This window comes from Stenella coeruleoalba (assembly GCF_951394435.1).
Source record: "Stenella coeruleoalba genome assembly, chromosome: 8".
In the NCBI taxonomy this organism is placed as follows: Eukaryota; Metazoa; Chordata; class Mammalia; order Artiodactyla; family Delphinidae; genus Stenella; species Stenella coeruleoalba.
This window is the reverse complement of record NC_137154.1, coordinates 49,128,580-49,154,276: the sequence shown is the minus strand read 5'-3', so window position 1 is coordinate 49,154,276 and position 25,697 is coordinate 49,128,580. Positions and strand designations below refer to the sequence as shown.

The following is a 25,697-nucleotide window of genomic DNA, read 5'->3' as shown; positions in this document are numbered from 1 at the left end:
GAATATGAGAGCACAGAAGAGGGGCTCCCAATCTAACCCTAGGAGTTTCAGTGCAGAGAAGACTTCTTGGAGGAATTAGAAAAAGCCTGAGTAGAATCTTGAAACTTGAGTAGGAGTTAGTCAGGCATAGAATGGGGCAAGGATATTGCAGGCAGAGGGTACATCATGTACAAAGCCGCAAAGTGAATCTTGTGTATTTATGGAATTGCATGTGGTTTAGTGCGGTGAGAACGTGGGGTATGTGTGAGTGAGCGGCATGGGGTAAGGCTAGAGAACTCGGAAGGGAGCACCTCTTGAAAAGCCTTGCATGCTTTGTTCATCTATATTCATTATATGGGCCAGGGGTTTCCAGTCTTGGGGATCTGAAGCCCTGAAAAGGGTCCTTGAGGGGTGTCTCTTGAATCCATATTATTTCCACTATCATTTTTCAGTTGGTGGATACTAAAAGAGCAACCATTATTATATGGAGCTTTTTTGAATTACTCATTGAAAAAAAGTTAGGAATCACTGTTGTAGGAATTTGGGAGCCCTGCAAAGGATTTTGTTTTTAAATTAGAATTTTTATTGAGATAATTATAGCTTTATCTGCAGTTTTAAGAAATAATATAAGTGCTTCCCTGGTGGCGCAGTGGTTGAGAGTCCGCCTGCCGATGCAGGGGACACGGGTTCGTGCCCCGGTCCGGGAAGATCCCATATGCCGCGGAGCGGCTGGGCCCGTGAGCCATGGCCGCTGAGCCTGCGCGTCCGGAGCCTGTGCTCCGCAACGGGAGAGGCCACAACAGTGAGAGGCCCGCTTACCGCAAAAAAAAAAAAAAAAAAAAAAAAAAAAAAAGAAATAATATAGAGATCACTGGGAAACTTTGTGTAGTTTCCCCCACAGTAACATTTTGAAAAACTGTAGTATAATATCACAATCAGAATATTGACATTAACACAATCCACTGATCTTGTTCAGATTTCCTCACTTTTACATGTATTTGTGTGTGTGTGTGTGTGTGTGTGTGTGTGTGTGTGTGTGTGTACCAAGTTCTGTTCCAACACCGTAAGGATCATTCATGTTATCATTCTATTTTATTTTTTCTTTTTCAGCCGGCCGAGTGGCTTGTGGGGTTCTTAGTTCCCCGACCAGGGATCGACCCGGGCCCTTGGCAGTGAAAGCGCCAAGTCCTAACCACTGGACTGCCAGGGAATTCCCTCATGTTGTCCTGTAATCACACCCTTCCCTCCCATGCCCTTCTGTGTCCCTAACCCCTCTATCCTCCATTTCTAAAATTCTGCCCTTTAAAAAATGTTATATAGGGCTTCCCTGGTGACGCAGTGATTGAGAGTACGCCTGCCAATGCAGGGGACGTGGGTTCGTGCCCCGGTCCGGGAGGATCCCCCATGCCGCGGAGCGGCTGGGCCCGTGAGCCATGGCCACTGAGCCTGCGCGTCCGGAGCCCGTGCTCCGCAGCGGGAGAGGCCACAGCAGTGAGAGGCCCGCGTACCGCAAAAAAAAAAAAAAAAAAAAATGTTATATAAATAGAATTGTGGCGTTTGTAACCTTTTTGAATTGGCTTTTTTTGCACAGCATAATTCCCTGGGACTTCACCCAGGGAAGGTATGTGAATCATTACTTCATTCCTGTTTATTGCTGAGTAATATGTAAGTACTAGAGTGTAACCATTCACCTGTTGAAGGACATATAGCCTGCTTCCATTTTTTGGCCATTACACATAAAACTTCTATGAACATTTGTGTACAGGTTTTTATGGGAACCTGAAAAGGATTTTATTCAGGACCGTGGTCTAGTCAGATTTGAATTTTAGAAAAATTATACTGACTGCTTTGGTAGAGGATGAGTTTAAGAGAGACTAGAGCAGAGGCAGGGAGATCAGCGAGGAAGCTATTGTAGTAACCCAGGCAAGAGACTTTGAGACCTGAACTCCGTTCTCTGTGAGCTGGAATGTGCTTTGCCAGAGAGGCCTTTCCTCAGAAATAGCATCAGTCTTGTGCAGATGAGGGAGCAGGGTCAGGGAGCCTGGGCTGTAAGGAGGCTCAGGCATACTTCATTCCTAATAGTCCCTCTTCAGGGGAATTGCTCTGCCACCATAGCTGAGAGCTGCATCAGGTAAGGAAGGGCTGCGAACCTAGTTCTTAAAACGATCATCCTGACTGCCAGGTTTTTCAGTAGGTGTTCTTGGTTATCTTCTCTCAGGAAAATAGAAGGGGGCCCAGTTAGCTTCCTTGTATTGTTTGAGTGGAGGCTTATATGGGGCAGAAAGATGGTGAGAAGTTCTCTCCTAGTCTTGGTCTCTTTTGGAGCCTAGGAATGTGTTCTCTGGTAAGCCAGCCAGCAGTAGGCCTGGGAGGCTTGAGGAAGAACCTCTTGTTGCTATGGAAACTGTAATCCACATTGTTTTTACCCCATGCACTGGTGTGCCTGGCTCCTCAGTGTTTATATCTTAAAGGCCTTTATCACTGTGCTCTTGGGGCTGCTGTGATAAGCACTGATTATTGGGAGCCAGCCCCACTTCTGAACCCAGAGGGTATAATCCTAGAGGGTCCACTAATAGGTTGGACATCTCCCCAGGGCACTGCGCCAAGTCCCTATCTGGGCTGGTCCTTGGATGGCCACCCCAGCACTGTTAGAAAACTCTTCCTAGCAGAAAGCTGTTTTGAGTTGTTTGTCATTATTTTTTTGGCCATCGCAGACCCTGACAAGTACTGGCCAGGACACAGGAATGTTTGGGTCAGGCGCCAGATCAGAGAATTTGGGGTGGCTTTTGAACGAGAGTGTGTTGAATTTCTCTGGGACAGTCACACTTCTTGGCACAGACGCCTTCAGAATGTAAAGAATGTAAAGACCTGTGGTGTGTGGGACCCCAGAGCCGAGGAAGTGAATCTTCCAAACCTGTACGCACCTTTCAGTTGTCACTAGAACCGGGTACTGTGCTGCCCAGCCCAGGGCCAGACACAAGGGATACTGGAAAAATCAGACTCCTCCTGCTGTAGTTGGGAACATCAGACTCACAGGTAAAGCAAAGAATAGAGAACTGACAAATGAACGACTGACATTTTTATAGGGGTTTACCGATTTTAAAGAACTTTACTGATTTTTCAGATAAGAAAATTAATCCTTAGGAGTAGTCAGGGTATAAGAAAGTCAGATTCAAAGACCTACATCTACCACTTATGTAATTCAGTATATATTTTAATAATTGGGGGGTAGGAATGGAGGGGACCCTGGAGGCCAGAAAAGTGTGTCTTTCTTCTCTTTGTACTGCCACTGCCTTTAGCTAGCTATTTCATCAAATAGCTGTTTGAAAGTCATAAATGAGTGTTAAAATGCCAGCATGTGAGCACTGAATTTGGGGTCAGACACTTCTAATTCAGTCAGAAAGGTTATAGGTTTAAAAGTGCAGGCAAATAGGCTGTTAAGCAGATGGGCAAGAGTCCAAAGCCCTGCAGGAGACCCAGGAGTAGGCACCAGGAGTCAGAACAGCCAGAAGGACCAGAAGCCCAAGTTATTGAGGGCATGGCCTGCTTGGTGGGGACTAACTTTAAGGGTTAGCCATCTTCTTCTGGAAGGAGGCTTCTTGTGAGATCAAAATTTGAAGAAAAGAATACTGAGAGGAGGAAGATGGTAGAAATGGGACACAAAGTGGTGACTGAGTGCCCCTCTAGTGTCTTTTTAACTTTGTTTCTAAGTCCTAGTGAAGAAGGGGCCTTTGGCTAGTGCTAGACACTGAAGAAGTTAAGGCAAAACCGGGAAGTTCTGTTTTACCCTGCTTGGGGAATGGCACAAGCTCAGTTAGGGCTTCTGTGTTTGCCCTTAATAGACAAATAGAACCTAATGGAACCCATTCCCCGCTACCCCTGTTTGTTGGCCTTGGAGAGTAAGAATTAGTCGTTCTAAGAAGCCCTGTTGCACAGGCTCATCAGGATCTCCCAACCATAGTCTTGCCACAAGACATGGTATAAGAAGATGGTGAGGCTTCTCACCAGTCAGAATGGCCATCATTAAAAAGACTACAAATAACAAATGCTGAAGAGGCTGTGGAGAAAAGGGAACCCTCCTGCACTGTTGTTGGGAATGTAAGTTGGTGCAGCCACTATGGAGAACAGTTTGGAGGGTCCTCAAAAAACGAAAAATAGAGCTACCATGTGATCCAGCAATCACACTCCTGGGCATATATCTAGAAAAAAACCTATAATTCGAAAAGATACATGCACCCCTATGTTCATAGCAGCACTATTCACAATAGCCAAGACATGGAAATAACCTAGATGTCCATTGACAGAGGAAAGGATAAAGAAGATGTGGTGTACATGTACTATGGAATACTACTCAGCCATAAAAAAATGAAATAATGCCATTTGCAGCAACATGGGTGGACCTAGAGGTTATCATACTAAGTGAAGTAAGTCAGAAAGAGAAAGACACATACCATATGATACCACTTATATGTGGAGTCTAAAATATGACACAAATGAACTTATCTATAAAACAGAAACAGACTCACAGATATAGAGAACAGACTTGTATGTGCCAAGCGGGAGGGGGGTGGGGGATGGATGGATTGGGAGTGTGGGGTTGGCAGATACAAACTATTATATCTAGAATGGATAAACAACAAGGTCCTACAGTAGAACACAGGGAACTATATTCAATATCCTATGATAAACTGTAATGGAAAAGAATATTTAAAAATATTACATATATGTAAAACTGAATTACTTTGCTGCACAGTAGAAATCAACACAACATTGTAAATCAACCATACTTCAATAAGATAAATTAAAAAAAAGTTAGTGAGGCTTCTAATCTGGTTCTAACAGTATTTTGCCAGCCCACCTACGGCAAAACAACCCCATTTCATGGCCTCAGTTTCCTTCTCTACTTGTAAAGTGAGCAGTGGCCCTTAATGCCCTCCAGAGCTCCTCCAACTCTGCCATTTAGAGTTTGAGTATGATGAGAGATCCCACTATCCGTTACTCCCATTCTATGCCAGGAGCTTTTGAAAGATTGGCAAAAAGAACCCTTTGACTTTGGCCTATTTGTTTATTTATTTATTTATTTAGGCTGCACCAGATCTTAGTTGCAGCATGCGGGATCTTTAGTTGTGGCCTGCAGACTTCTTAGTTACAGCATACGAACTCTTAGTTGTGGCATGCACGCGGGATCTAGTTCCCTGACCAGGGATCGAACCCGGGCCCCCTGCATTGGGAGCATGGAGTCTTACCACTGGACCACCAGGGAAGTTCTGACTTTGGCTCTTTTAATAAATCAAACCATGTGAGGTGCTGTGCTCCTTGCTTTTGGGTTGCTGTGCTTAGGTAGCCTTCCCTTCTGCCCCCACTGCCTTCTACCTGTTGTTCAGACTGTGCTGTCTCCTGTTGCTCTGGTCTCTTGACCCTTTACCATATTCTACTTTGTGTCTTTGTAACTCATGTACTATGCTCATTCTAGTACTTTCTGTGAGCAAGGACTGTATTTGTTCATCTCTGAATTTGCTCCTTCATGCAACAGGTTCTTTTGGGCATTCATTTGTTTATACAACAAATGTTTATTGAAGCCCAACTGTTGTGCTAGGGACTTTGCTAGGTGCTAGAGTTTGGCTAGAAGCTAGGATTCAGCCACGAAGAAGATAGCCATGATTCCTGCTGCTATGGAGCTTACAGTTTAGTGGAGAAGAGAGATATTAAGCAAAGTATCACACAGATAATTACAATTGTGAAAAGTGTTATAAATGAAAAATATAGGGTACTTTGGAGAAAATATAATTTGGGCCTAAACTAGTTTGGGAAAGAAGGTGAATCAAAGAAGATTCTTTGGAGAAAAAGTATTTAAGCTGAGACTAGCAGTATGAGTCAGAGTTTGCAGGTTAAGAAAGAGAAGAGCCTTTCATATAAAAGGAATTCTAGGTGGTTCTCAACCTGGGCTTCACATTAGCATTATCACCAGGTATAAGAGAGTATATGAAGCAACAGGACTGGTGCTTCGTACTGGTGCTTACTGGTGGCAGTATAAAGTGATACAACTGCTTTGGAAAACAGTTTGGCAGTTACTTAAAAAGTTGAGCATACCCCTGTCATCTAACCCAGCAGTTCCACCCCTAGTGGAACTCAAGGAATAAAACACTCATTTTCACTCAAGAAAAATGAAAACGTGTACACACATAGACTTATACACTTAACGTTCATAACCTTTATTTGTAACAGCTAGAAATTGGTTAATGGATAAACAAATTGTATATCCATTCAATGGAATACTACTCAGCAATAAATTGGAGCAAACTACTGATTCACGTGACAGCATGGTTGAATCTCAAATCATGCTGAACAAAAGCAGCCAGACACAAAAGAGTACAGAGCTGTGATTATATTTATTTGAAGTTCTAGAAGAGGCAAAACTAATTTCTAATGATAGAAATCAGATCAGTGGTTGTGTGGGGACGGGGATGAAGGTTGGCACTGAAGAGCCAAGTGGGAGCATTTTGAGACCATGGAGGTGTTCTAGATCTTAATCAGGGTGGTGGTCATATGAATGCATATGTTTGTCAAACACATAGAACTGTATACTTAGAATGGGGGCATTTTATTGTGTGCAACTGTACCCTAAAAATATCCATGCTCCATTTTTTTTTTTTTTTGCGGTACGCGGGCCTCTCACTGTCGTGGCCTCTCCCGTTGTGGAGCACAGGCTCCGGACGCGCAGGCTCAGCGGCGATGGCTCACGGGCCCAGCCGCTCCGCGGCATGTGGGATCCTCCCGGACCGGGGCACAAAACCGTGTCCCCTGCATTGGCAGGCAGACTCTCAACCACTGTGCCACCAGGGAAGCCCCATGCTCCATTTTAATAAATGTCGGAAAAAAAGGCAAAACTTATCTATGGTGATGAAAGTCAGAATAGTGATTACCGCTGTGGGGTCGTGGTAGTAGTGATTGGAGAGGGACAAGGGGAGGGAGTCTTCCTGGAGTGTTAGGAATGTTCTGTATCTGGATTTTGGTGAAAGTTACATGGATATATATATATATATATATATACACACACATATATATTTAAATTGATCCTTATGTTTATTTATGTACTTTACTATATGTGTGTTATTTCTCAATTAAAGAAAAAACAAAAAAAAACAACCCCCAAACCCAAACCCATACCTAGGTCTCACCCACAGAGATACTGGGGGCTGCGTGTCAGCAGTTTAAGAGCTCCTTAGGTGATTCTAATATGCTGCCAGAGCTGAGAACCACTGTGCTGTGTGGAAAGGAGGGAGAAACTTGGCACATCAAAGAAGGGTCACACGAAGCAGGAGGAGTTGCTGGACATGAGACCAGAAAGATGGCAGGTGGCAGATCGTTCTGGCCCTGGCAGGCCACAGTAGGGACTTTGAACTTTTTTTTTTTAAATAAATTTATTTATTGTATTTATTTATTTTTGGCTGCGTTGGGTCTTCGTTGCTGCACGCAGACTTTCTCTAATTGCGGCGAGCGGGGGCTACTCTTCGTTGTGGTGTACGGGCTTCTTATTGCGGTGGCTTCTCTTGCTGTGGAGCACAGGCTCTAGGCGCACGGGCTTCAGTAGTTGTGGCTCGCGGGCTCTAGAGCTCAGGCTCGGTAGTTGTGGCACATGGGCTTTGTTGCTCCGCGGCATGTGGGATCTTCTCGGACCAGGGCTCAAACCTGTGTCCCCTGCGTTGGCAGGCAGATTCTTAACCACTGCGCCACCAGGGAAGTCCTGAACTTTATCTTGAGAATAATGAGAAACTTTTGAAGGGTTTTAGGAAGGGAGAGGCCTTGGACAGATATGCAGGTGGTACGCACCAGCACTGCCTATAGCCAGCACTCCTGCTGATTGCTCATTAAGTATTTAGAATCTCTCTGCTGAGAGTGACATGCTGTGTGGAGAATGAGATCTGGAATAGTTAAGAGTCTTGAACTAGGATTGGTGATTGATTAAATGTGGGGAGTGAGGGAGAGTGAGATGTCAAGGTTTCTGACACAAACAACTGGTGAAGTAGGAAGTTTGAGGGAAAGGTAATGAGTTTAGATTTAGACGTTATGAGTTGAGGTGCCTGTTACACATCCACATGGAGATGTTTAGTAGGTAGTTGGAGTCTGTGGGTTTCTGTAGGCCAAAAGTGAAACTTGAACCAGAAACAACATTTTGTTTTTTGGGAGTTGGTAATGGCTAGTAATTTCTTTAAAGGGTAGTTGAAGCTATGAGGAGAGGTAAGATTACTTAGGAGAGAGTGTAGTACGAGAACAGAGCCTAGGACTGAGCCCGCATTCTTTGAAAGCCCAACATTTAAAAGTCAGGTAGAGGGGCTTCCCTAGTGGCGCAGTGGTTAAGAATCCACCTGCCAATGCAGGGGACACGGGTTCGAGCCCTGGTCCTGGAAGATCCCACGTGCCATGGAGCAACTAAGCCTGTGCACCACAACTACTGATCCTGTGCTCTAGAGCCTGTGAGCCACAACTGCTGAGCCTTCGAGCCACAACTATGGAAGCCCGCATGCCTAGAGCCCGTGTTCTGCAACGAAAGAAGCCACCGCAATGAGAAGCCCATGCACCGCAATGAAGAGTAGCCCCCACTCAATGCAACTAGAGAAAGCCTGCGCACAGCAACGAAGACCCAACACAGCCAAAAATAAATAAAATAAATAAATTTATTAAAAAAAAAAGTCAGGTAGAGAGGAGAAGTCTGCTCTGCACATTAGGGAAGACAAAGATTTATTTATTCATTCAACAAATCTATACTGAATACCTACTATGTGCCAGGCACTATATGAGTCCCTGGAGCTACTGCAGTAAACAAAAAAAGTCCCTGCTTATGAACCTTACATCTATTGGAGGGAGACAGACAATAAACAAATAAATGAACAAGTATATCATGTGTGAGGTGGTAGTAGGTGCTATGAAAAAATGAAAAAGACATAGCTCTGCCCTCAGATACCCTCAGATAACTGCAGCTGTAAGCTGACCGTGGTAAGCCTGCATGAGGTACAAAGTCAGAAATGCTGAAACTCAGAGGTATATCTCATTGTGTTGCTCATTGGAGCTTTATATATAGTTGATGTTATGGATTATCATTTTTCCACTGATGACTTTCTTTAATTATGTTTGATATAAATTAAACAACTGTTAAAGAAGATGTGGTACATATATACAATGGAATATTACTCAGCCGTAACAAGGGACGAAATTGGGTCATTTGTAGAGACGTGGATGGACCTAGAGACTGTCATACAGAGTGAAGTAAGTCAGAAAGAGAAAAACCAATATCGTATATTAATGCATATATGTGGAATCTAGAAGAATGGTACAGATGATCTTATTTGCAAAATAGAAATAGAGACACATGTAGAGAACAAACATATGTAAACCAAGGGGGGAAAGGAGCGGGGCAGGGGGTGAGATGAATTGGGAGATTGGGATTGACACATATACACTATTGATACTATGTATAAAATAGGTAACTAATGAGAACCTACTGCATAGCTCAGGGAACTCTACTCAGTGCTCTGTGGTGACCTAAATGGGAAGGAAATCCAAAAAAGAGGGGCTATATGTATACGTATAGCTGATTCACTTTGCTGTACAGTGGAAACTAACACAGCATTGTAAAGCAACTATATTTCAATAAAAATTAATTTAAAAAAAGAGAAAATGAAAAAAATAAACAACTGTTACTGGAGTATTCAAATCTCAGGTTAGAGTGAGAATATAATTATCTCACATTATAATCAACATATGTAATATTTTTAAAAGCAGGCTAATAAGAATTGAACAAAATCTCTACCAATCACACACATATTACAGGCTATGTTTTTTTTAAGACTTTATTTTTTAGAGCAGTTTTATGATTACAGCAGAATTGAGAGGCAGGTACAGAGATTTCCCATATAGCTCCTGCCTGCACACATGCATAGCCAGCCCCGTTATCAACATTTCTCACCAGAATGGTGCTTCTTTTTTTTAACCAAGGATGAACTTACATCAGCACGTCGTAATCACCCAAAGCCCGTGGTTTACGTTAGGGTTCACTCTTGGTGCTGTATGGGTTATTTTTTATGTATTCTCCCTCTGAGGAGAAGTGAGCATGGTCAGAAGTCTTTTGGGTCAGTGCTGCTTGGGTAGCTGAAACCAGTGCCAGCTTTGTCTAGAAGGGAAGCGCTTCTCAGTTCCTGCCCCCTGCTGAGAAGAGCTGGGCCTCTTCTTGGATATGAGGACGTGATGTTCTAACAGGGGAAGGAACATCCCTCAGGTAGGCTGGATTTTACACAGCCCAGGAATCCTCTTTCCTCAAAGAGGACTCCTCTTTCCTCTGTGGCTAGGCCTGCTACGTGCTGTATTCCAGGGGGGACCTTTTCTTGCCAGTTCCATGTCCCAAGCCAGTTCCCCTTCTCAGCCTTCACATTTTTGTCTAGAGGGTCCCCTGCCCTCCTCCCCAGCCCCATCCTCATTCTAGGTTCCAGGCTGTTTTATCTCTGGAACCTCATGGTCCTTGGTCAAATCTGAAAGTCTTCCTAGGGCTCATGCTCTCAGTCTTACAGTCTTTTGAGCCCTTTCTAAGGGTAAGGGTGGATTCTGATCCCATCAGAGTCACTGCAAAGCCTGCCAGTCCTGGCTGGGGGGTGGAGGCTGAAGGGGGAGAAACTATTTTCAGAGATGAGGCCCCTGTTGGTAAACTTTAGCCATGTCCATCCAGATTCCCCTCAGGTTCCAGCCAAGCGCTGAGGACCAGTCTGACCAGCGCCCTTCTCTCCTCCTTCTCTCTGCCTTCTTCCTTGACTGCTGTTCCTCTCATTTCTTTCCCTCTAGGCTTGTGTCTCACATCAGATAATCCATTGCCCAGCTCAACTGTAGTGGCTCTGCACGGTAGTGCTGGGAGAGGCGAGGCATTAGGTGCATGGTGGATATTGCTGGTGGGAACTGGTGGGTTGCCCTCAAGAATTCTGTTGCCTTTTGGGGAGGTGGTTTGTTATGAATCCATTCATTCATGCATTCATTCGTTCAGCCAGCACTTACTGATTTCATACTTGACAAGGTGGATATTAGTGATGGTGCCATACTGGGCCCTGGGGGATAGAGTGAGTCAAATTTAGCCCTTGCCCTTTTCTGGACGTGGCATGCAAACAACTCAGAGCATGAGAATTAATATAACAGAGTTATGTACAGAGTGCTTTGGAGCATAAAACAGTAAATGATTAGCTCTGCCTTGAGAAAGGAGAGGAGATTTGGACATGAGGGAAAAGCCTTTGTGGTTTTGTCCGCCAGTGGTTAACAAAGTGTGGTCTGCAGACCACTGGAGGTCACCAAGATCTTTGTGGGGATCCAGAAGGTCAAAGCCATTTAATAATAATACTAAGATGCTATTTGCTTTTTCCATCGTGTGTACTTTTGCACTGTTGGTGCAGAAGAAATTAGTAGGTAAAACTGCTGGCACCTTAACAGGAGTCAAAAGAGTGGCACAAGATTGTGCCAGTAATCACTGCATTCCTCACCTCCATGCCCTCTCAGTTTTTTTTAAGCTTTTAATAGAGAAGTAAAAATGTATTAATTTTATTAAATTGTATCCCATGAATACATGTCTCTTTAGTATTCTGTGTGATAAAACAGGACGTATGCATAAAGCACTTTTGCTGCACGTAGGAGCCTGATGTTTATCTCAAGGAAATGCATTTGTGTGATTGAGTTGCAAGCTGGACTACCTCCTTTTCTCGGGGAACACTAGTTTTACTTGAAAGAATAACTGACAAATTGCAATTACTCAGACTTATGCTTTTGGCAGACATCTTCTTGAAAATGAATGAAGTGAGTCTGCTACTTTAAGGAAAACAACTGATAGTATTTGTTGCCAGTGATAAAATTCCAGCTTTTAATTGAAAATAAGAGTTTGGGAAAACTTGTATCTGCCACTGTGAGCTTGACAGCTTCTCCAGATTTACAGCTTTTCTGATGAAATCAGTGGTGATATTAATAATTGTGATTATTTTGATATTGTATAAATGAACTGTGTCAAATTTGGAAGCTCTGCCTAACTCATCGAATCACTAGTTTCCAAATGATTAGTGTATCATGTTTCAAAATCACCCATGGGTAGGGACTTACCTGGTGGTCCAGTGGTTAAGACTCCATGCTTCCACTGCAGGGTGCATGGGTTCAATCCCTTGTCAGGGAACTAAGATCTGATCCCGCATGACGTGTGGCCAAAAAGAAAAAAAAAAATCACCTATGGATAAAAGATCCATTCAAAGTGCAAGATAGACCAATAGATTTTATTGTATTAGAGTACAAAAAGTTCATCTGTATAGTTTCAGATTTCACCTTGTAACTAACCTTTAATAAACTTCCTACTTGTTGAGTTTCGGTGAAGTATCAGAGAAGAATGACCACAATTATCTGAAAGGTTATTAAAATACTCCTGCATTTTCCAACTGCATATCTATGTTTTGATCTTCAATCAAAACAACACCTTGAATGTGGAAACAGATATAATGAGGCTGTAACAGCTGTTTTCTATCAAGTCAGACATTAAAGAGATTTACAAAAATGTGTAACAATACCACTCTCCTCATGAATTTTTTTGCAGAAAACAATTATTTTTCATTCAAACATGTTTATATTAATGTATATGAGATTTTATTGTTTTAAAATGAATTAATTACTAAATATTAGAATTTATGTTTTAATTTCTAATATAGTAAATATCAGTTTGGGACTTTCAATTTTTTTTTTTTTTTTTTTTGTGGTACGTGGGCCTCTCACTGTTGTGGCCTCTTCCTTTGCAGAGCACAGGCTCCAGACGCGCAGGCCCAGCGGCCATGGCTCACGGGCCCAGCCGCTCCGTGGCATGTGGGATCTTCCTGGACTGGGGCATGAACCCGTGTCCCCTGTATCAGCAGGCAGACTCTCAACCACTGTGCCACCAGGGAAGCCCAAGGGATTTTCAATTTTTAAGTGTAAAAAGGAGTCCTGAGACCAAAAAATTTAAAATTTGGTCCTATACTATTCTCTCTACCTAAAATTCTCTTTTCTGCCTACAGAAATCCCATATATAATTGTAGAGCTGATATTTAGTTATTCATTCAGAAAACATTTACGGAGCATCTACCAAGAACCTGGTTTTTTCTTGCTGCTGGGTACATAGTCCCTAGCCCTTATGGGGAAGACAAATTAAATAGACAACTACAACACAGTATGATAAATGTTACCAGTGATAGACATATAAATGCTGTGGGAAGACAGGCCATTGTCAGAGTTGCTTGCCAGCTCACCTAGAACGTTCCTCTGAGCAATGTGATTGGACTGTACTGCCTGTGTTTGATTCTTTATGGTCTTAGAGGGAAAGTGGCTGAAGTTAGCAAAAGATGGGAACTGTTCACTTGCTGGTCTGGGAGGAAAAAAAGAGACTACAAATGTATTAAATGTCAGCTTCATGCAGGCCCTATGCTAGGTGTTTTAACAAATGTGGTCTTGCTTAACTCTCACAAAAACCCTATGCAGCAGAGTTAATTATCCTTATTTTGCACATGAGATATTGGAGGCTCAGAGAAGTTAAACAACTTGTCCAATATCATATGGTTGTAACTGATGAAGCTGGGACTTTGACACATGTGTTCTGACTCCAAGTGCAGGGCTCTTTCATTGCAGTAATAATGTGTTGCTAAAATGGGTGGATCTTTTAAGGTAATTTCTGGATGGGTCTGGGAAACCTTGCCAGATTGAAATGTATTAAGAGAAGATAGAAAAGGTCTCAGGAAGGAGAGAGAGAGAGACAGCCTAGAAAATGCTTCATTGAAGGAATTATTTGTGAATTTTGGCTGACATGATTTTTCTGGACAGGATTCTATGGCCATATGGGACATCAAGATTTTGTACTCCCTTATCCTCAATCCCTTTAATCCTTCTCTATGCCAGATGATGCCAGCAGCAAAGGTCACCTGTCTATCTGATCAGGTTACAAACTAGAGCCTGATGCTTGAAGCCCAGATTTCTTGGACCTGCTGTAGGCCAATTGTGCCCAGCCTGGAGACCCCAGTCCCTAGAGCTTGGTAAACTATTCCCATTATTTTTTAAAAGCCTAATAGAAGTACTTTACTTAGGTTCATCCTGTGGGTGGATACTTGCTAATGAAAAGATTAGGTTTCTTTGTTTTGGGTCAGAAATCTGTCGCTCTGATATGCTTCAGGTGTGCTACCTATGGAACTCTAGAAAAGGGGTCAGCAAAGTATGGCCCAAGGGCCAAATCCAACCCACCACCTGTTTTTGTAAATAAAATTTTGTTGGAACGCAGCTAAGTTCTCTCACTCATGTTTTGTCTGTGGCTGTTTTTGTGCTCAATGACATAGTTCAGTAGCTGCCACAGAGACTATATGGCCCATAAATCCTGAATGTTTACTGTCTGGCTTTTTACAGAAGTTGCTGACCCCTAGCATAACCTCAATTCTTTCTATTATGGCACTTAGCGCATAGTGTTTTAATTGCTTATCTCCCCCACTTTTATAATTGAGCTCCTTGAGAGCAAAGATGAAGTCTGATTCATCTCTTTATACCCTGTGCTGATTATAGACCCTGATATATGAAGAGTACTCAATAAATGTTGTTTAAATGGGCATATCCTATGCTGATCAAAAAGCTCTTATAGGCAATTATATATGCCTTTGAGTAATATAAAAACAAGAATAAGGGAAGGAAAGTGTTATGTTGGTTGTGGTAATCTCAGTGCTGTGTGCTTCATCTATGGACTAGTTGTTACTTACTGCAATTTTTGGGGGATAGGTAATTTGTGGATAGGAGTCCATGAATGAAGCAATCATGCCAAGAGCTCTCGTTGGTGAGGAAACTGAGAAACAATTCCTTAATTTTTGGCTATTTTCTACTCTTTTCCTCAATACCCACCACCCCTTTACCCCACCCTCCATTTTCCACTCCACCTTGCCAGGACAAAGGTAGAGGAACATAAGGTTGCATGGAGGTACTTATTTCTTTTGTATGCATACTATTTATCTACTTTTTTCTTTTATAAAGCCATTTCTTCAGTGTGCTTCCTACCAGCATTACTGTCCGTGGCTTCCAGAAGATGAAACTAAAGCTGTCTGGTTACCTTGGCATAAAGGCAGTCAGGTGAAGTGCTGGCCTGCGAGTCAGCAGACCCGGGGTCTTGCTGTGCCTCTTCAGCGACCTTTGACTTTGGGCACATCCGTTAACATCTGTGAGCTTCAATGTCCAACATATTTTTATTGAGTCACATCTGGGACTTAAAAAATTTAATATTTACACACCTTCTCATTTTGAAAAGGATTTGAGCAACTAGCAAGCGATAGAGAGGTGACCTGTCCAATCCTGTCTCTGTTTCTCACCAGCAGACAAGTAAATGATTAGATAGATTAGTGTTTCCGGTCTCTGATCAGGGACTTCTAGAAGGCTTCACAGCCACAGCTTCTTCACCTTGTCCTTGCTTTCTCTTCTGTGACTGCTTCTGTTATCTGGGAGGTCACGGTTTTTCTTCTGTCTTCTTTGGGGGTGATCTGAAGAGTATTTTGCCTAGAAAGATCAGGGTCGAAAGGCAAGAGGAATTTGATACTCTAGGAATTGGAAGAAATACCAGAAACTTTAGTTAAAATATCTTTTTCAAATAGTGAACTTGAAGCCTGAAGAAGGGAAGTGACCTCCTTAGAGCCACATAGTAGAGCTACGACTAGATTCCAGGCTCTTTCTGCTATGTGCCTTGATCAGGCTAGGTGTTTTCCAGGTTCGTAAGAGAGGATTAGGTGTCATGAAAGAGACATGGGTGGGCTAGGCTCTTGTGCTGGTTTTATTGCTGTATGACTGTATGGTGGTGGGTGGAGGAAGTTTCACTCCAGACCTCCATGCTTGCTGAATGTAGCTGTCCTGGAGAAGGCATAAGATGTGAAGGGTTTCCTCAGTTAGCCTGTGGCTGGCATTATATGTACAGGCAGTGACAAAGTGAACAAAAAGGAAAACTACATAGTACTCTGGCCTTGGAACAAATGGCCTGTTTTCCTATTTCTAGAAAGATTGTATTAATTCACATTTATTTATTGACTAAAAATGATGTTTCATTTGAATATGTATTTCTTTGATTACTAGTAAGACCTTTCCCTGTGTTCATCAGCTATTTGTATTTTCTCTCACTTGTATATTTTTTCCTTGTGAGTTATTTATTCATGTTCTTTGTGTAGATCCCAGTGTATTCCTAGTCCTATGCTTGACTTCCCTGCCAAGGAACTATTAGGATAATAAAGCATTGACCCTAAATAGGGAAGACAGTTACTATGAAATACTTTCATCACTGTACAAATAGTCTGTTAAGTGGCTGTGTGAGGAGTCAGGCGCTAGAAGCCAGGGACTGTGAGACAGGTAGGTAATAGAGCTGGGTGGCAGCCCCCAGTAATGTTGTCTCTTGCTTTTCCTGTACAGAGTTCTGCCGGATTGACAAGCCCCTGTGCCACAGTGAGGATGAGAAGCTCAGCTTTGATGCAGTCCGCAGCATCCACAAGCTGATGGACGATGATGCCAATGGTGACGTGGATGTGGAAGAAAGTGATGAGGTGAGCTCCCTCACCCTGTGCGGCTCTCTTCTCCTCCTGTGTGAACAGTTCCTGAAGCTGTCTAGACAGGCTGTTCCCTGAGGAGAGGTGTTCTTGATATTGGCTTGTCCTCTAGGAATGCATCCTTGTCAGGGAAGGTGATTCTCAGCAGAGCAGCCTCTAGGAGCCGGCCTGCCAGAGTGCAGGCCTTAACATCTGTGTGTGTGCCTGGACTGGCTCCTGTTTGCCTACCGGCTAGAAGCACAACACCGACCGAACTGTGCTGTTTGAGAGGAGAGGGAGCCCTGAGGCTCGTCTGTACAGTTTCCCTGAATCCTTGCTGTAATCCTGCTGTAGATGGAGGGCATCCATCTGTCCTTACTCTGTGCTCAGCCCTGTGCTGGCATGTGGAAGAGAAGGCAAGACAGTCAGATCTTGCCCTTTGGAAGCGTATACTCTATTTGTGAGGAAGAAACAAAGGTTCCTAGAAAGATCATTCTGAATTCCAGGCTGCAGTTGCTGGGATCCAGTTGAGTGGTCCAGATAGTAAGAGCGAGAGGAATCTCTAGGTGGAAATAGCTCTGTTATTGTTTCACCGTTTGGCGTGACTGCAGCTCCAATTCCACAGAGCCCAGAGCCCAAAGTCATCATGTGTCAAAAGACTGAAAAGCTTCAGTTGTTTTCAAGCTCCACTTGAGCCAGCAATGGGGTGAAGCTGGCAAGTTATGCCAGCTTTTAGTAGCGATATGGTGTATATCATGAGGGAGGGGCCGATCTAGTCTCTCCTCCTCTGGTTAGCCCACCTTTAAGTTGTGAATTCAACTTTGGATTTCACGTTGCCAAAAACATTTGAAACAGTGAAAGAGAGGAGTGACGTGAATGAGGAAGGGTATGGAAACTCTGAAACGGATGGCATTCAATACAATTCAGTGTTTATAACTGTCTATTATATGTGTGCCAGGTACTGTTCTAGACGTGGGGATGTGGCAGCAAATACACATAATTACATAGAGATACATCTGTCCTCATATAATTTACAGTCTAGTGAAGAAACTTTAGCCTGGAAAAGAAAAGATTCAGATAATACAATTTCTATCTTCAAATGCAATCGAAGTAGAGGAATCAGACTTAAATGATGACGATGATAACAGCGAAATCCTTACTCTGTGCCAGGCACATTGTTAAGCTCTTTGCATAGTTACTTTTTTAACTTTGTTGATAGCCTTAGGAAGTTGGTATTACCATCAAGGACTGGAACTTTGGAAAGGTTAAGCATTTTGTTCAAGGACATGCTGGGTAGGAGAACAGATCTGATTTCAAAGCCTATGCTGTTAAGTACTGCAGTATTGTTTCTCTTATGCTAAGGGCAGAACCAGGACCACTGTGGGGAAAGTAAAATATAGGCATATTCTTCTGGAATAAAGAATCACCTCACAGCACTATCTCGTCATAGAAGAGGCTTCCTCGGTAGGTAGGTAGTGAACTCCCTGTCACTGAAGATGGGACAGTAGAACACAGCACTCCACTGATTGGTCAGCAGAGGGGATCCTTGTATCAGGTTGAACTAGATAATGTCTAAGGAACTTATAAGAGGAGAAAAATAGACTTCCTGGAGGAAACAGAATTGGGAGAGAGTGGAAGGGGTGGGGCAGCCTGAACAGCAGGAAGCAGTGTGAGCAAAGATGTGGAGGCAGTAAGAAGCGTGGAGGGTAGGTTTGGTCACACAGAGTGACTGTGGGAGAAAACTGCAGGGCAAAAGCCTGGCAAGGAAAGGGGGCCCAGGCAACCAGGCTGAGATATGTATACTTGCTGAACCTGGCAGCTGTAGGTTCTTAAGCAAGGCCAACAGCCATGATGAAAGTATCCGAACTTTTGGTCACATCTAGATGTGTCACTGACCCTCAGAGGACCCACATTTTATTTGTCTGTGCTGGGAATAGAGCCATGTTCCTGGTGGTGAGGGAGGCCTAGAGGTTTCCTGACCACAGGACTGGGAGATGCGTGGCACCACAGTCAAGAAGGTGATACGATCCAAGATCCACAAATTCCTGGATATCTTTGTCATCCGCTCCTCCTTCTTTTTTCACTTTCTGCTGAATTACTTTGTCAATGGAGGGAGGAAGAAAATGTTCTTTTTAGAGGAATGTACCACAACAAAAAGCTCATCAGCACAAACTGTTCTAAAATAACACAAAAGCTGTCACCCTGCTTTTCCCCGTGCCAGTGGTGAGCTGTTCTTTTTCAGTGTAGCTTATGCCTGCCTTGGCTTCAGCTGCTCTCCCTACAGTCCGGGCCTCTGGTGGGCAGAGGGGCCTGCCAGTCTGGGGTCTCATGATCATTCACAAGCTATTTTCTCCTTGAAAGAGAAAGTCACGGTAGCAAAGTGTGTGTGTTTGAGTCAGTCTCAACATAGATGGAGTTCATGATCTAACTAGACCATTGGGTGGGCAGCTCAGAGCTTGGAATATCAGATTATGGATGCTGAGACACCAGAGATGAAACCCTGGTTGTGCTGGCCATCAAGGACCTGAGATTCTTATGTCCCGCTTAAAAGAATTGCTGATTACCCAAGGACCCTAGGAGAAATCTGCTGGGATACTCTATTAAGCCCTCATTTATTCAGCCTCATATCGGTAAGTTTTTCAGATAACTGAACTATAACCTCATTTCTAGATATTTAAAAATCTTAGCCATTTTTGAAGTGAGTTTTCCTTCTTACAGATGACTGTGAACAGATTGTTACTTTCTTTGGATTATTCAAAGCATGTCTTCAGGGCCTCTTGCACTGTTACCCCAGTGCTTACATTCCTGTATGCATTGTTGTGATTTCTTTTTATAGTTTTCTATCTCTTCGTTGATTCATCCTCATTTCTGATCTTTCTGTCTCTGCTGTAAGCTATGAAATTAGACTTTCGGTAAACTGAGACTCAGCAGCCATTTTATAGACAATATACAGTCGCTCGTGTGGGGGGAAGCCAATTTGACTTCTCAAGTGTCATCTCTGCTTGCTTTTGTCCTAGGTAGCAGAGGCTATGGATTGTGGGCCCTTCAGATGAGCAAGATGGCACTATTGGTGCTGGTGTCCTCCTTGCAAAGCTGACAGGGAGTTCTGCCAGCCTGGCAGTGTGGGAATTCATGACCTGTGTTCTACTGACACCTCTGGTAGGGATACTGCCTCTGGGCAAAGGATTTGCAGCAGTGGGATGGCACTTCAGGCTGTCCTGATAGTCTGAGGTGGGCAGACAAGAGCCTTCCTAAAACCACTGTCCCCTTGACGGGACCAGACAGTTTGAGAGCAGTTTTATTGTCTTCTGTGGAGCCTACATGGAAAATAAAGGACATTTGTTCAGCTATTAAACAAATTCTTATTGAATACCTGTTATGTGTGAGGCACTGTTGTAGGGCTATAGATTCCATGATGAACAAAGCAGATAAGATCCGTGCTTTAATAGAGCTTGCATTCTAGTAATATGTATGTCATAGGTGATTAAGTGATAAGTAAACTTTGAAATTAGGCAGAACTGTGATCAGGTTATAGTAGTTTAGTGACTTCCCTTTGGTTTTCTCAGGGTAAAATGGTGGTTAATGATTCCTACCCTTGGCAGCGTTGCTATCAGGATTAAGTGAGAAAAGTGCTGTTAAAAGTTCCCAGTCCAGGGCTTCCCTGGTGGCGCAGTGGTTGAGAGTCCGCCTGCCGATGCAGGGGACACGGGTTCGTGCCCTGGTCCGGGAAGATCCCACATGCCGTGGAGCGGCTGGGCCCGTGAGCCCTGGCCATTGAACCTGTGTGTCCGCAGCCTGTGCTCTGCAATGGGAGAGGCCACAACAGTGAGAGGTCCGTGTACCGCAAAAACAAAACAAAACAAAAAGTTCCCAGTCCAAATAAAGAACTCTCAAAACTCATCAATAGACAACAAGCAACTCAATAAAAAATGAGACAAGATTTGAGCAGACACTTCATCAGAGAAGATATATGCATGGCAAATAAGCATATGAAAAAATGCTCAGTATCATTAGCTATTAGGGACGTACAAATTAAAACCACATTGAGGGACTTCCTTGGTGGTCCAGTGGGTAAGACTCTGTGCTCCCAATGCAGGGGGCCTGGGTTCGATCCCTGGCTGGGGAACTAGACCCCTCATGCATGCCTCAACTAAAAGTTTGCATGCCACAACTAAGACCCGGTGCAGCCAAAAAAAAAAAAAAAAGAAAAAGAAAAAGAAAAAAAAAAACCAACCCACAATGAGATATCACTATACACCTATTTGGATGGGTAAAATTAGAAAGTAGTCAAAACCAAGTACCATGTGAGGAGGAAGAGCCACTAGAACTCTTACAGAGTTTCTTATAAAGCTGAACACAATTTAATACATATCTCAGCAGTCCTACTTCTAGGTATTTACCCCGATAGATAAAAGAAAATTTATATTTGTATTAAAACCTGTACACAAATGTTTATAGCAGCTTTACTCATTATCACCAAAAACTGGACACAAATCAGATGTCCTTCAGTGTGTGAATGGATAAAACAAACTATGGAAAACTACTCAGCAATAAGAGGAATGAACTATTGATGTACACAGCATAGATGAATCTCAAAGGCATTACTCTGAGTGAAGGAAACCATCTCAGATAGTTACATACTATATGATAACATCTAATGACATTCTAAGAAAGGCAAATCTATAGGGATGGAGGCCAGATCAGTGGTTACCAGGGGTTAGGGGTGTGGGGAGGGTTTGATTACAAAGGGGCAGCATGAGGGAGTTTTTTTTTGGTAATGGAACTGTCCCATGTCTGGATTGTGGGGCAGTTATAAGAATCTACATAGGTACTAAAACTCATAGGACCAGATTCCCCCTGTGCCCTCCACCACAGTTAATTTCATCATATGTTAAGTAAGAAAAATGTTCCCAGCATAGCATTGACACACAATTCAGGCTCAGTGAACGCTACTTATTGCCACCTTTCTGTTTCCTCTATATTTCCAGGAAAGCTACCTACATCTGATGATTGTATATATATATATATATATATATATATTAATTAATTTATTTATTTTTGGCTGCATTGGGTTTTCATTGCTGCACGCGGGCTTTCTCTAGTTGTGGCGAGCAGGGGCTACTCTTCGTTGTGGTGTGCGGGCTTCTCACTGTGGTGGCTTCTCTTGTTGCAGAGCACAGGCTCTCAGCACACGGGCTTCAGTAGTTGTGGCTCATGGGCTCTCGAGTGCAGGCTCAGTAGTTGTGACATATGGACTTAGCTGCTCCGTGGCATGTGGGATCTTCCCGGACCAGGGCTCGAACCTGTGTACCCTGCGCTGGCAGGCAGATTCTTAACCACTGCGCCACCAGGGAAGTCCCTGACAATTGTATTTTAATGTTCATGTGTGGAATGACTGACCAATATCACTGTAGCAAGCATGTCGTCAGGCTGAGATGGGAGTCTTATGCAAGGGTGAGATCACACATTTTGCGGGGTGGAGATGGGTACGTTAGTATGAGCCTGGAAAGCTGCAAAATATACTTAACCTTCTGTTAGTGTCTGTGGTGTCTGGTGTAGAATAGCACAGGGTTAAAAGCTTGTGCTGCAGAGTCACACAGACCCAGGTTTAAACCTGGCTTTCCCTTTACCAGCTGTGGAAACTTTGAGAAGTTACTTAATCTCTTTAAGCCTCAGTTTCCTCATTAGAAGTTGAGTGATACCCATTTACCGTTGCAACAAAAAGAATAAAATACCTAGGAATAAACCTACCTAAGGAGACAAAAGACCTGTATGCAGAAAACTGTGTGACACTGATGAAAGAAATTAAAGATGATACAAACAGATGGAGAGCTATACCATGTTCTTGGATTGGAAGAATCAACATTGTGAAAATGACTCTACTACCCAAAGCAATCTACAGATTCAACGCAATCCCTGTCAAACTACCACTGGCATTTTTCACAGAACTAGAACAAAAAATTTCACAATTTGTATGGAAACACAAAAGATCCCGAATAGCCAAAGCAATCTTGAGAACGAAAAATGGGGCTGGAGGAATGAGACTATAGTACATACTTCTATATATACTATACTTCAGACTATAGTACAAAGCTACAGTCATCAAGACAGTATGGTACTGGCACAAAAACAGAAATATAGATCAATGGAACAGGATAGAAAGCCCAGAGATAAACCCACACACATATGGTCAACTTATTTTTGATTAAGGAGGCAAGAATATACAATGGAGAAAAGACAGCCTCTTCAGTAAGAGGTGCTGGGAAAACTGGACAGCTACATGTAAAAGAATGAAATTAGAACACTCCCTAACACCATACACAAAAATAAACTCAAAATGGATTAAAGACCTAAATGTAAGGCCAGACACTATCAAACTCTTAGAGGAAAACATAGGCAGAACACTCTATGACATAAATCACAGCAAGATCCATTTTAACCCACCTCCTAGAGAAAGGGAAATAAAAACAAAAATAAATAAATGGGACCTAATGAAACTTAACATCTTTTGCACAGCAAAGGAAACCATAAACAAGATGAAAAGACAACCCTCAGAATGGGAGAAAATATTTGTAAACAAAGCAACTGACAAAGGGTTAATCTCCAAAATATACAAGCAGCTCATGCAGCTTAATATCAAAAAAACGAACAACCCAATCCAAAAATGGGCAGAAGGCCGAGATAGATATTCTCCAAAGAAGATATACAGATTGCCAAGAAACACATGAAAGGATGCTCAACATCACTAATCATTAGAGAAATGCAAATCAAAACTACAATGAGGTATCACCTCACACCAGTCAGAATGACCATCATCAAAAAATCTACAAACAATAAATGCTGGAGAGGGTGTGGAGAAAAGGGAACCCTCTTGCACTGTTGGTGGGAATGTAAATTGATACAGCCACTATGGAGAGCAGTATGGAGGTTCCTTAAAAAACTAAAAATAGAACTACCATACGACCCAGTGATCCCACTACTGGGCATATACCCTGAGGAAACCATAATTCAAAAAGAGTCATGTACCACAATGTTCATTGCAGCACTATTTATGATAGCCAGGACCTGCAACCAACCTAAGTGTCCACTGACAGATGAATGGATAAAGAAGATGTGTTACATATATATAGTGGAATATTACTCAGCCATAAAAAGAGACGAAATTGAGTTATTTTTAGTGAGGTTGATGGACCTAGAGTCTGTCATACAGAGTGAAGTAAGTCAGAAAGAGAAAAACAAATACCGTATGCTAACACATATATATGGAATCTAAAAAAAAAACCAAAACATGGTTCTGAAGAACCTAGGGGCAGGACAGGAATAAAGATGCAGACATAGAGAATGGAATTGAGGACAGTGGGAGGGGGAAGGGTAAGCTGGGAAGAAGTGAGAGAGTGGCATGGACATATATACACTACCTAATGTAAAATAGATAGCTAGTGGGAAGCAGCCGCATAGCACAGGGAGATCAGTTCAGTGCTTTGTGACCACCTAGAGGGGTGGGATAGGGAGGGTGGGAGGGAGACACAAGAGGGAGGGGATATGGGGATATATGTATATATATAGCTGACTCACTTTGTTATACAGCAGAAACTAACACACCATTGTAAAGCAATTATGCTCCAGTAAAGATGTTAAAAAAAAAAAAAGCGGAGTGATAATAGTAGGTACCTCATGAAGTTGTTGTGAAGATTAAATGAAATAATGCATATAAAGCAATTAGTACAATGCTTGGCATATAGAACAGGCTCAATAAAAGTTAGTTTTTGTTGTTATTATTATTGTTGTTATCATCAGAAAGAACCTACATTTTGTTAGAGATAGGCCTGTGTTCAAAACCTGGCTTTGCCACTTACTGTCTATGTGACATATAGGCAAATAAATTCACCTCTCTGAGCCTCAATTATTCAGCTATTTGAGGAGGGTAACTCTTTGCAGGGTTGTTGTAAGCATTTAATGTATTCAAAGCTCCAAGCACAAGGGCTGGCGCGTGATAGGTTCTAAATTCATGTTTTTTCCTCCCTCAGCGTGATGGTACAGATAGTGAGGGCTGGCTTGTATCGCAAGAATTCCAAATCAGCTCTCTCATCATCCCAGGGCACCACAGTGTTCAGCTCTGGGAGCCACCCCCAACAGCTCGGCTGACACGGCTAGGGCCAGGACCCTGCAGGAGGTAGTTCTGTCTTCACCCGAATAGCTGATGTTAAGGGAAATGGCGCGTGATAGAGCAGAGTCACACGTTTCTAGGGGCCACAACTTCTCTGTTAGCTCACTCAGCCTCCTGCCTATGCCTTTATTTTAAAAAAGGTCTAGGTGAGAACTTTTGATTTTCCCCTACCCATCTGGAAGGCTAGAGGATTTTGAACAAGGCCATGCTGTGGTAGTGTCATTAGATCTGCTTGACTTTAGCATGGTGAAAGTTGACTTGTTTTTTACCTTTTTAAAATTGTTCCACCAAGCATGCTAGGTCCTGGGAGGCTGTGAGGGTTGAGGAAGGATGGACTCTGGCACCAGGTGGAATCAGGGCTGGGGAAACAACCCGAAGGGGTGCAGCCGGCAGTTCCACTTGCAATAGCCAGAGGCCCAGTAGGAATTGGGCTGGAGGGACAGTATATAGGGCCCTAAGAGCTTCTCACACGTAGCCAGTGCTGTGGCCAGCGTGGGTTAATTTGGACGAAGATAAGTAGCTGCATTATGCTCAGAAGTTATCATCATGACTAACAACGATTGTTATTCCCTCCTGAGGCTTGTGGCTTCATTTCTTTGTATCCAGATAGCTGTAGACAGCCCTCAGTATTCCGTTGCCTCTAATTTCTCCTTCACCAGCACATGTACACGCTGCCAGTGATCTTTCTAAGTTACATTTTAATTTCCTTTTCTTATTCCATCTGACTTCCTGTGCCTGGCACGCCATCCCTTCAAATCTGGCCTTAACCTTTTTTTTTTTTTTTCCCTTTGGCCATGCTGTGCGGCCTGTGGGATCTTAGTTCCCTGGCCAGGGATTGAAGCCGGGCCATGGCAGTGAAAGTGCCAAGTCCTAACCACTGGACCACCAGGGAATTCCCCGGCCTTAGCCTGTAAGTCTCTCTAGACATACCTCCTACCACTCTGATCTGACTCTTGTCCTTCTTTGGGTCATAGTCATTCCATGTT

At 43.0% G+C, this 25,697-nt stretch overlaps 1 protein-coding gene across 3 annotated transcripts in view; it reads left to right on the top strand.

The window, feature by feature from the left end:
- STIM1 (stromal interaction molecule 1) overlaps positions 1-25,697 on the top strand; it is a 192,534-nt gene that overhangs the window by 88,740 nt on the left and 78,097 nt on the right. For all 3 annotated transcript variants that reach the window (XM_079930329.1, XM_079930328.1, XM_079930330.1), the window contains exon 2: positions 16,432-16,562. In XM_079930329.1, coding sequence (XP_079786455.1) covers positions 16,432-16,562 — 131 coding nt within the window. The remainder of the gene's footprint in view (positions 1-16,431; positions 16,563-25,697) is intronic.